The sequence below is a fragment of the Cicer arietinum genome, unplaced genomic scaffold, assembly GCF_000331145.2.
Source record: "Cicer arietinum cultivar CDC Frontier isolate Library 1 unplaced genomic scaffold, Cicar.CDCFrontier_v2.0 Ca_scaffold_2307_v2.0, whole genome shotgun sequence".
NCBI lineage: Eukaryota > Viridiplantae > Streptophyta > Magnoliopsida > Fabales > Fabaceae > Cicer > Cicer arietinum.
The window spans coordinates 8,114-20,319 of NW_027335956.1; the positions used below are offsets into that span (position 1 = coordinate 8,114).

At 43.2% G+C, this 12,206-nt stretch overlaps 1 protein-coding gene across 1 annotated transcript; it reads left to right on the plus strand.

Annotated features, from left to right (window-relative positions):
- Window positions 1-4,560: 4,560 nt before the first annotated feature.
- LOC113785063 (ATP synthase protein MI25-like) lies at window positions 4,561-12,199 on the plus strand. Its single transcript, XM_027331405.2, has 3 exons — window positions 4,561-5,348; window positions 5,447-5,471; window positions 5,549-12,199. Exons 1-3 carry the CDS (start codon window positions 5,081-5,083, stop codon window positions 6,129-6,131), a joined length of 876 nt encoding a protein of 291 aa, XP_027187206.1. The 5' UTR covers window positions 4,561-5,080; the 3' UTR covers window positions 6,132-12,199.
- Window positions 12,200-12,206: the final 7 nt, after the last annotated feature.

Below are 12,206 nucleotides of genomic sequence, written 5' to 3' on the forward strand. Positions count from 1 at the left end.
GCCAGAGGGACTGCAATCAATTCACCGGGTAATAAAAGTACCTTTACACCTACCCTTTTTTTTAGTATGACTAGACCCAATAGATTGTATCACTATACCCAGAACTTGTTGTCTACCTAGGGATATGCCATTTACGGGGGGAGCTAGTCAGAGATTTGGACTTCTTAAGCCAATCCTAGTACTGGTCTTACTTATTACTGCTATAAATATTCTAACGGGTAGAATGATTAGCTCTTAGACCTGTTCAAACTCTGTGACAGGTTAGGACAACTATTGTTATAAATGATAGGCCTTTCACTTCTTTGCTTGGTAGCTCCGTCTTTTATAATATGCTATAGATTATCAATACATCTTTCCTTTGCACTGAAAGCTGGCTAGCCTAAAATCTCTACTTGAACTACTGAAATGGGATCTAGCCTTTGGGCTTAGTTCAGAGTTCTGCCTTCTAGGCTTCTTCCTTAATCAGGAAAAGCCCTTTACGCTTTGAGCCGGGTATGAAAAAAGTGAATCCGGATCCTTCGCCACCTTCTCTCCTTGGTTCTGAGATTGTAAGGATTTCTTCCCTCTTTCTCTTAAAATTAAACCGGCATACTGAAATCGATTGCACTAAGGGGCTTCGATTTTGCTGAAAGAAGGACTTCGTTGAAAAATATAAAGATATTGGTTACATCTCGCGTACTTGCCCATATTACTTATATGGGGTGACCCACTTCTACTTACGCGGATTCCAAAGCCGCTCCCATTCCTCAAAGCCCGGCAGCAGAGTCAACCCCTCCTTCGGTCGGTTCATGAGCTGCCAAAAGCTAACTCTACGCTCGGTAGCTACCGGATCTAATGCACCATTCTTCGGCCTATTACGAACAGTTTCGATGTCCCAGATCGTCTTGTGTTTCATCAATCTTCGGCAGGAGTTTGATGCGGGGATTCCCAGCTGTAGTGGGCATCGCTTGGAAATCGAAATAGTAATGGTATTGCCTACTCATGTTACTGATCATTATACGAACTAATGCCTTTTCTGGGGGGGGACGATCAGCTCATATCTATTTATTTATATAATTTTAGAATTAGAATTGATTCTTTCCCTCGGGGAACGAAGGCTATAAGAGAATCAGTAGCTTTGGAAAGGAAGTAAAGATGAGCTCTCTTCTGACCCTAAGGGCTAACTGAACTCACTTGAAAGAGGGAGACAAAGATGTGAACATGAAGTTCAGAAGTTCCCCAGACGTGGGGACTAGGGACGGAGATTCTTTGAAAGAAGACCGCTTTGCCATGAAGTGCGGTTGAAAGATCGGATTATAATAAGCTTTTTCTTTTTTTTGCCAGAGAAAGAGAAGAACCTACGACTGTGGAATGCTTCTTATATGTTCGTAAAATAGGAACTCAAAGTAAAAACTAGACTTTGTCTTGCAAACTGACTTCAGCCATAGTGAACAGGGGAAACTGCTCACTTTGATAGCCCTACCCTAGTGTATGCACTCAAGCAGAGTAGACGGCACGCGTCACCAAGCATACCGCCCGAGGTTAAGGGTTCATCAGCGAATGGAGTTAGGCCCATTTCCTAGCCTAGTTTTAAGCAGAACAGCACCATCCTAGTCCAGAGCAGTACTTCTCTTATGGGCTCGAGGCAAGACAAGCAGCCCGCTTCGCTTCCTCAATTGCTCAAGGAACAAGATGAAATAATGCTTATGTGGAACGTCTTCTGGCGAGGCTTGGGGATTAAACCAATATCTTTCTATTTGAAGCAGTGTGCGGTATGCCTTAAATTCAACAAGCATACGCTGGCCAGAATAGTACTTAGATTTCCGTCTCTGTTTAGTTTAGCTGACTCGCTCGGGATATCCTCACATCATTCCGGCATTTCACCGTCAGAGGATCCGATCCTTAAAGGTTATTCCAAAAGTGATTTGCTTGTCCAGTGGTACTTGTCGCTTTTCTCCGAAGGCTATTGAATTAGCTAAACCACGTGGGTGGCGGTTGTCCATGGATGTCCCTTGGGCCTATTCTTCATCGGATACGAGAGCAGGAAGAGCTTCTATTCCATCAACACCTGTTATTCCAGCAACAGCTCTTACTGTAACAGAACTAGGACCATCAACTCCAACTGTCCTTATAGGCGAAAGCCACCTCCTTGACAGATTACGGAGCTACCCAGCTTCTCTTCCAAGTAGTAGAAAAACCGCCTTTCACCCGCTTCTCTAAGGAAAAAGTCTAATGTCATGTTGAGAATCTAAAGGATTGATCGAAAGGCAGTGATTTCGACCTAGAGTGAAGCTTTGGCTTTCGGCGGCTATTAGATACGGATTGACGAGTTGACCTAAACGAGTAAGAACAATTGTTGGAACGAGATTGATCACTGAAGAAATGCTAGCTCCTTCTTCAACTCCTGGCCCGGCAAACTCCGATCAATCACTTCCTTGTCCTCTTCCTACTATGGATGCCCCCTGCTCTTATAATTCTATTGATCAAACCGTTTGATGACATAGAGACAGAGATTCCTAAGAGATTATTTCTTGCAGCCTATAACAGCTGATTCTCAACTATTCTTGCCAACACATTCCGACTACCCTATACTATTAGGCTCCCACAAAGGCTGAAGAAGACTCCTACCCTCCCCTTCTCAATAGGGCCTTAAGCTAGACTGAACTGACTGTAACTCGCTCAATCGGGCGCAGCGCATTAGACTTAATTAGTGTTTGTTTTGGCATTTGTAGCAGGAGAATAGGAAGAATTGAATTACAAAGCGATATTATCTTATAAGCAGAACTAGCGCTTAAGGTGCCTAAGCGGGGGAAGAAGTAAAGTCTCATCCCTTGACTACGAAACCGAAACTAAGCGGCTATTCTTCATATCGAGAAATGAAGTGAGAAGGATTTCTAGCTAGTCTTCCTTATAACCGGGTAAATGACTTAACCAATCGAGTTGTTCACATTCAACTATGGCAATTCTTGTTAAGAGCTGAAACCAAGAGTTCAGAGCGGCCAAGCGGAATCCTAGTTTCTAAAAGCACTCATTCCCTTAGGATAGGAGCATTCGTTAGCTAATCTTTCTACGCTTAGATATCTATCTATTATTCTCCCTTTCTATTCCTCGGTAAGCGGACCGTGGGAGCATGAGGGGGGGCGGTATCAGCTTTTGACTGATAGAAAGCATCTCTCTTTTGTCCCTCCTGACCGAACCCGAAAAGAATAACTTTATGCCACTTTGTACACTTTAGTGTAGGCACCTTCTTTAAACGTGCCAAGCTGTGGAAGAGAGGTGCCAGGGGAATCAATGCTCTCAGCTGAAACAGGGCTTGAAGCCTTCGAAAAACCTTTCTGCTCTTTTCTTCCTATCGGGTGGCGTCAACCGGACTGAAAAATAGAATAGCTGATCGAGCTCTTTGGTACGCGGCTAACCTTTTAAATTGAGCTGTTCTTGCTACTCCCATAAAATAAACTAAATAAATTGGGTGGGTAGGATAAGGACTCTTATCATACAGCTCTTTTTCTTGTTCCACTAGCTAGGACAAAATTATCAGATGTCCCTTTCGTTATTACAACCTTCTTTTTTGATGTCAAAGACCAGAAGCTATGCGGAAATTTCCATTGGATCTCGGTTGTTCTTTTCAGCGATGGCTATTCATTTAAGTCTTCGGGTAGCACCATTAGATCTTCAACAAGGTGGAAATTCTCGTATTCTTTATGTACACGTTCCTGCGGCTCGGATGAGTATTCTTGTTTATATCGCTACGGCTATAAACACTTTCTTATTCCTATTAACAAAACATCCCCTTTTTCTTCGCTCTTGCGGAACCGGTACAGAAATGGGTGCTTTTTTTACGTTGTTTACCTTAGTTACTGGGGGGTTTCGGGGAAGACCTATGTGGGGCACCTTTTGGGTGTGGGATGCTCGTTTAACCTCTGTATTCATCTCGTTTCTGATTTACCTGGGTGCACTGCGTTTTCAAAAGCTTCCTGTCGAACCGGCTCCTATTTCAATCCGTGCTGGACCGATCGATATACCAATAATTAAGTCTTCAGTCAACTGGTGGAATACTTCGCATCAACCTGGGAGCATTAGCCGATCTGGTACATCAATACATGTTCCTATGCCCATTCCAATCTTGTCTAACTTTGCTAACTTCCCCCTCTCAACCCGTATCTTGTTTGTTCTGGAAACACGTCTTCCTATTCTATCTTTTCTCGAATCTCCTTTAAGGTATGAAATCGAAGCTCGAGAAGGATAAAAACTTTGAGTGGATTTATACCTGGCTGTTTTCACGCATCAAAGTGAAACCGTGTTAATACATTTCAGGGAAGGACCACGTACCTGGTTCGGAAAATAAATAAAGTCTCACACATCCTCTTGTTCCCAAGAGTCCTATTTGCTTTCTTGATTGGTAAACCCAACCAGCTATTTACAACAAACAAGTCTTTCCTCTTGTTGGGGGGAGCAGTTCAAAAAGAAATAAACCAAAGCAAATGCCATTAGATGAACTCTTAAACGCTGTAAAGCCCTTTTTACAGTGGGGCACAGAAGAACCTATACAGTTAGAGAGCACAGAAGAACCGATACAGTTAGATCCAGGGACGCTACCACAGGTTCCCGGGAATCCACCCGTGGAAGTCCCTTCTTCCTCTTCGGTGGTCGAAGGGGAGGTCTCCCAAAATGACCTTTGGGCGGCTGTGGACAGTGCGGAACGCCAGCAATGGCAAGATATGCTTGCGTCCAAGGAGTGGCGGTTTTCTGAGCGTCATTTCGCTCTCTGCGACAGAAAAATTCCCCTTATTGTGGCAAAGGCTCTGTCCTTATATAACGATGGGCACCTGCCGCTCCAAATAAAAGACGAGGGGGATATTGCGAGAGGCATAAATGCCTACTTTGCCGATATGAACCACTACCCCTCGAACGCATCCCGATTACAGCACCTAAAACGGGTACAGGACTGTATCGGTAATCCAAAAAGCTCCATCTGGCACGAAATAAGGGGTTACATGGAAAGCTGAAATATCCCTCTTGTTGTTCTTATCAAATTATCCTTTGAATTACTCTGACATTCCACGTTTCCGAAACGGATCCTATCAAATATTTGACATTTTCTATGATCATCTCTATTTTAGGTATTCGGGGAATCCTCCTTAATAGACGAAATATTCCTATTATGTCAATGCCAATTGAATCAATGTTATTAGCTGTGAATTCGAACTTTTTGGTATTTTCCGTTTCTTCGGATGATATGATGGGTCAATCATTTGCTTCATTGGTTTCAACGGTGGCAGCTGCGGAATCCGCTATTGGGTTAGCCATTTTCGTTAGAACTTTCCGAGTCCGAGGGACTATTGCTGTAGAATTGATTAATAGCATTCAAGGTTAAACATGACTCCTAGAGAATTACCAAAATACGAAGTTCTCTTTTCTCCTTTCGTTCTCTTCTTTCTTTTTTATTTTTACTTGGTTGGCAGGGCAGGGTCGGGGCCTTTATCGCTGGGCGAGCGCATCCGATTGATTCTAAAGTCCTTTCCTAAACCACTTCCCGTTTAGTTGCTGAAAGATAGATAGAACCTATGAGATTTAGTTCCAGGAATATGCAAGCTAGAAAGATGCTATTTGCTGCTATTCCATCTATTTGTGCATTAAGTTCGAATAAGATATCAATCTATAATGAAGAAATGATAGTAGCTCGTTGTTTTATAGGCTTCATCATATTCAGTCGGAAGAGTTTAGGTAATACTTTCAAAGTGACTCTCGACGGGAGAATCCAGGCTATTCAGGAAGAATCGCAGCAATTCCCCAATCCTAACGAAGTCGTTCCTCCGGAATCTAATGAACAACAACGATTACTTAGGATCAGTTTGCGAATTTGTGGCACCGTAGTTGAATCATTACCAATGGAACGCTGTGCGCCTAAGTGCGAAAAGACAGTGCAAGCTTTGTTATGCCGAAACCTAAATGTTAAGTCAGCAACACTTCCAAATGCCACTTCTTCCCGTCGCATCCGTCTTCAGGACGATCTAGGCACAAAGTTTCACTTATTAGTTAGGAGGAGATTTAGCCCCCTGTGTATCTCGAAAGCAGAAAAAATAGAACTCATTCGAGAGAGCTTGGTGGTCTTAAGAATGGTTCGGGTGGGGGGTTCTCTTAAGAATAAATAAGACGAATAGAATCTAATTCATGTTTATGCTAACAGAAGAGCGGATCCAATACACAGACAACTTCTTTCTCATGAAGCAGCTTTGCAAGAAAGGAGTTAGTTCCCTCCGAGGGTTCTGATAGCCAATGCTTCCTACGCTCCAGCCCTTAGCCCTGAACTCCTTAGCACAAGCACTAAGTAAGCCCGTGAAGGCCTTCAATATCGCACCTACTAGGACTGAAATTAAGTTTTCGAATAGGACGACTTCTTTCTTTTCTGTATGCTAGGGCCGCCCGCACGCTTTAAGGGTTGTTGAACGTATTGCACTAAGAAAGACTCCTGCCGTTGCGGTAAGATTTTCTTTGAAAGCCAAGCCGCTCAAGCAATTTCTTTAAAGAAGAGCAAGCAAGATAAGGAAGGCTCGAAAGCTGCGAAGAAAGTCGAGCTGCTCTTATCGAGCTGTGAAATCGGTGTGGTGAGGTATTGGAAGTGTTCAGCGAATATAGATAAAAAAACTAAAAAAGAGCACCGTGCTATACTGGCAGAGCTTCAGCAAAACTAGGTAGGTAGCTTTAGCTAATGAGAGATGGATTTGGGGATTAGATTATATTAGGCCTCCTAATTAATGGAATTAGTTTTATATTGATTAGTTTATTTTTAAAGAAGCATTCTCCCTTGACTCGATCTATAATGGAATTATCGATAGAACGTTGATCAATATTAAGGAAGAGATCGAGGATCACAGCAGGATCCTATCTGATCTTTGTCAACACAGGACTCGAAGCCCCCTGCTCAAACAAAAGGGTAATCCTTCAGAATTGAAAATTCCTTTCGGATTTCTTATATTAATTATAGTTGAGGGGAGAAGACTCTCTATCTATATAGGGGGGGAGCCATTGTGAAGCCTAGAGAGGCGGAAGCGGCAAATAGCTTCTACCGAGTTCCACAACACTTAGCTTAGTAGCTTAACTCTTTCTACTGGCGTGGCGCTGCTGGATGCTTCTGATCAATAGAACAGGAAGAGGAGTCAGCCAAAAAGAAATTTGAAAGTAATGACCACCAAGATACGCATAGTGATTCGATCTTTTGATCACCCATTTTTGGAAAACAATTTTGGGGGGCTTCCGCCTTACACACGGAAGATTGGATTGCCTGAATCACGAGTCTTATATACTGTGTTACGATCACCTCATATTGATAAAAAGTCCAGAGAACAATTTGAAATGGAAATCAAGAAAAAATATCTGGTCATAAAAACAGAAAAGCATGAATTGCGAAAGAAGTTTATCTTTTCGTTCGTGATCTTAGTTTTTGTGCTTTCTTTCAGTCTCTACTATTTAAAATAGGGTTATCTCTTGGTAGTCGAGTCCTCTCCTTTGCTTTATTTAAATTTGGCCTCGCGGGGGGACTTGCCTGGGCAATAGGATGTCTTTTGCGAGCACTATTCAGTGCCGATGGGGGGCTCTCCATCGGGAATGGCATGATGCCTCACGGAGCTGCCGAATCCACCAATTCGGATTTGTTTACTTATACTAGCGATTTGGTGGAGGAATGGGAGCTGCACGTTAGCACTTGACTTTATGACTTTTCCGTCTCGCATAAGATGTCCTGTCTCTTTTCAGTTTTAGCGGAATAAGCAGTATTGGTGGTGGGAACAGCCATAGTTGATGCTAGTGCAATAAGACTTGATGAAGGCGGCACTTGCCTTCAAGCTTGAAACTGATTGACCATGAGAGTCAGATCAATAGTCTATCCCCGAGAGCAGATGGGAGAGGAGAGCTATACCAAGGATGGGAGAGTCAAGGGTGATGCCTGATCCGGGTTGACTCTAATAAGACTAATAGCCGTACCGCAGAAAGAAGGTCAACCTAACCCCAGGTAATCACAGCTTTCTTCCGAACTCGCTTTCGAGCTAACCTTACATGGAGCTACCAGCCAACAAGAGTTCTCATTCACGGCTAACTAAGCATTCGTTCAGAGTTGACAAGGGAGAGGGTAGACTGAAGACCATCACATCAATCAGTCATGCGGTCGGTTTGGGGTACGGTCAGTTCACCGGGAGGATCGACCCCCCATTTTCGAGGGAGATCCTTTCCGAATGATCTCTAGTCTATCGTCTAGTCTACTGTAAGCCACGTCGCATCACCCGCATGTGCGGAGGATGCCTACCCCACACACATGGAGTGAGCAAAGACAGATGCGCTAAGGCAGTAAGACCGACTCCGACTTGTCAATAGATGCTTTTTTTTGATCCTTTCATCATCTTCTCCCATAGGGAGACTTAGAATAGATCCCAGATCACCAGCCCAGGCCATGCTATCCAGAATGAACTATTATTTCATCCCACGAGTCACCCGGTTAATCAAGATGTAGAAGCCCAACTTCCTCACAGACATAGTAGGCATAGGTCCAACCACCTTTTTTTTTAAGTAGAAGTCTGAGCGGAGCTACCCACTGGACGTAAGGTGGAGTATGGTCCACCCGGAGCCAGGTGATATAAGTTTCAGTCTTCGCCTCTGGAAAGCGCCCGGATCCATCATTGAGCCTTAGATTCGAAGGGAATGGATTACTTACTCGATAGAGTGAGGGGAGTTGGCTAGACTGACTTGAACAAGTAAAGTTATTTCTTACTTATTCTTACTTATAAAGAAGGGAAGCTTGGTACAACAATTTGAATTGGATAGATTTTTTAATATCTGTAATTTGAATATGAAAGACCCTTTTACGAAAAAACCGTTGATCCGATCCAAGAGTCAGACTTTGCTATAGGAGGAAGCAAAGCTGTCAAGCCGAAACCAGTGCTACCCTCAAGTAACCCAATGGACGTACGAATATCTGCTTCGAAAGGACCAAAGAGAGTCTTTATTTAAGCTATTCTTCGCATCTCGAGAGAAGCAGTCGATTAGTGAGCATCCCATCTCATAAGGAAAGCCTTAATTTAGGCCTGGTTGCGGGGGAGAAGGACTAAGGATCAGTCTAATGGGACCTAGAGGAGATAGAAGCTGTAGTTAGTGAGTTGCGGGCTGAACTGCTGAGTCTAGAAATGACTTCTTCAGTTAAGACTAGCCTAGCAAGAAGGATTGCTGCTAGATTCTATACCAACACATTCTTTCCGAAAAGTAGAATCGCAAGGGTATGAAAGATAGCTATGAAAAGCAATCCACCCGAAAAACTACCAGCTTCTTCAATGGGGGATACCTTTCCTTTTCTATATCCTCTTCTTCTTTTTATTCTATCTTCTTTCTGTTCACCTGAGCTAATTCTTTACTTGCTTTCGAGCGCTTGGTCTGGCCTATTTGCTGTTAGAAGGGAAGCCTTAGCACAGTAGCAGGTAAAGAGAGAGGGATTGCTCGGCAGGGAAGACGGGAGAATATCCAAACCCGAATCACAGACAGGCACTCTACTCAATATACAATAAAAAAGTTAACTAAGGGGATCACAACGGCGAAGGGGGCCAATCGAGGAGACTGGAGGAGCTGGATGCAGCGATTCGGAAGTAGCGAATCGTCTTCTTTGCAGTTTTTCAGGGGAGTGGCTATCAAGCAAAAAATTCCTTTATTCGGCTATTCAGATAATTTGGTATAGAAAGTTGACTTCTTTCTTCATTCAAGTAAGATAGTTGATCGAGAAAGGTCCTCTTCCACTGAGAAACTAAGGAGCGAAAGCGATGTGCTCCGATGAAAGCCTTGCGGGTCTAATCTACCGCGGCCCTTTACTCAATGAATAGGAAATATGACCACACACAATCAGAATCCCCGCGCATGAAGCAGTTGGCTCTCAATGGGAATTCTCCATAGCATGACTAGTTAAAGCAATCAAATTGATTGAGACAAGCAAGCCTCAAGCTAGGGTTCCCCATGACGAATCCATTGTGTCGGGCGAAATAAAAGGCCGGGGCAAGAATGCGGTAGGCGGTGGTCCTATGAATGGGTTGAAAAATAAAATAGAAAGTCTACGGTTAGGTTAAACAATATCCAACAAAGACCGTAATTACATACATAACATAGTCATAGCGGAAACTATCAAAACGAGTAAGCTAGGTTGCCTATGCCTAAAGCCTGTCTACTCCTAACAAGTCTAAAGATAGAAGTTACTTTCTATTCTAAGAGTATGGCTGGAATCAGGTTCTCCTATGCTAATGGAGGGCTGGCTTTACGCCTTTTTTTAGTTATCTCAAGAAGTAACCGTCAAAGAGAGAGCCATGGCTGCTCACACATTGTTAGAGCGGGAAGGGTTTATATTCATTTCGCGTTGCATGAACCTTTCTATGGGTTGTTTGGCTATTAGATTCGCACAGACAGGCAGAAAGGGCTTCTAGCCTACTAGTTAAGTAACAGCAGTTGTGGTTTCTTAGAATCATCCTAAGAGGGAGCCCATTACAGCACCGGGATACATAACATAAAGGCAATAAATTGTAAAGTCTTATCGTCAGGTTTGAGACTAAGATTCGAGCATTTAATCGAAAGAATTTGCATTTAAAGCCAAGATGGTGTAAGTGATTCATAACTAATCTTCCCTTCGTCGCTGTAAGTGGAATGCCCTGAAATTCTTCCATCAATAGGTACTCGAAATCTAATACAGCCATTAGGAGAGATCCCGGCAGAAGATGCCAACTTGGGCATTCCAATTAACTAGTATTCTTCGCAACAAGTCTTATTCCTATTGCTTCTAGCCCCATTACATACCTTTGATAGCCATTTCAAATCTATCTATTTGAGACCAAATCCTATGACCACATTCTCCTTTTAGTTCCGATCTGACATTCATTCAGAAAGCGAAGAACTTACTTATTAATATATGTATAGTTAAAAATCTCGGATTTGAACCAACGCTCATCAACGGATCACGACGTGAACCGTCAACCGCTCTACCACCGAGCTACCGAGACGGGAGGGAGGGACTGATTGATACATGGAAGCCTTTAAAGTGAGTCCGCTCATAAGAACAGTCAGGCTATCTTAGTCTCATAATGTGCCCTTTTTAAAGAAACCTATCGAATGAAGATGCCACTCAGGGACCCCTCGTTATGGATAGGTCTGGAAGAGCATGGGAAAGAAAGATCATCTTGTTCCTTTAGTCAACCGTGATTCTATTATGACAGCTATTCATTTGATTGACTCTGTTCCGAAGGTCCTCAGGAATCACTATCAGGCTCGGGGATGCACAAATATCTAAATGATAGACAACGATTCCCTAATGAGACGAACTTACCGCATAAGAGAAGAAAACTCAGAACGAAGGCTTAGAAAATTAGTCTTTGGGGGGAGGCCCGCCCGGAGGAGAGCTGGCAATGGGCTCTTGCCTTACTTAACTTAATAGGAGGTGCTAGTACAACCTTTTCCTGAAATGGGGATTCCAAGTCGTGTTGTTCTTGTTATATTTAAGTAGTAAGCATGGGCGCTTCAGGGGAAGCTAGCACTACATTTGATATTCCTTCCTTTCTTTCCTTGGTCTCTTGCGCTTTCAGGCAAGGGTAGCTAAAAAGTAAGAAGGTTCTTAAAAAAAAAGACAACCTCCCCTGGTCTCCTTAGTGATCGGAATGTAGCCAATGGGAAAATGACGTATGGTAGTAGTAGTATGGGTGAGTGCTTTCCCAGTATCTATATAACTTCTTCGTCGGGCTAAAAAGATAAGTAAGTCAAATATCCTTTTATTAAAATTTAAGGCCCTTATTAAAAAACTGTAGCTCGAACGCCCAGAGTCCAGACGCTCAAGCTCTGATTTCACCCGATACGAAAGGATCTCCGCTAAAAATGAATCTGATTCCCACGAATACCAAATATATAGTATGGCCATCTTGTCATCATATTAGCCTTCCCCAGAGCATAGAGCTACTTCTTCGCAATGTAAATTTCCTTCCTCAGCTGCTCCAAGAACAAGATATCTCGTAGAAAGAATAAGTAGAGCTAGACTGCATGCATGAGTGGCTTGTAGGAGAAAGAGTGGAAGGATTCTAGCCAAGACGGAGACGCAAGCTTGTCTGCTATTTTATGTTCTAGTTTAGCTCGCGGATTGGTCTTCATTGCGTACTAGCTTCAGTGGGAATTAGAATGTGTTCCGTACCACCGTGGAGCGGCTCAAAAAGATGAAGATGAGG

Coding starts and splice junctions, on each gene's coding strand:
- LOC113785063 (XM_027331405.2), top strand. CDS start 5,081: ATGATCATCTCTATTTTAGGTATTCGGGGAATCCTCCTTAATAGACGA. Junction 5,349..5,446: donor ATTGATTAATAGCATTCAAG/GTTAAACATGAC, acceptor TTGGCAGGGCAG/GGTCGGGGCCTTTATCGCTG. Junction 5,472..5,548: donor GGGCCTTTATCGCTGGGCGA/GCGCATCCGATT, acceptor AGAACCTATGAG/ATTTAGTTCCAGGAATATGC.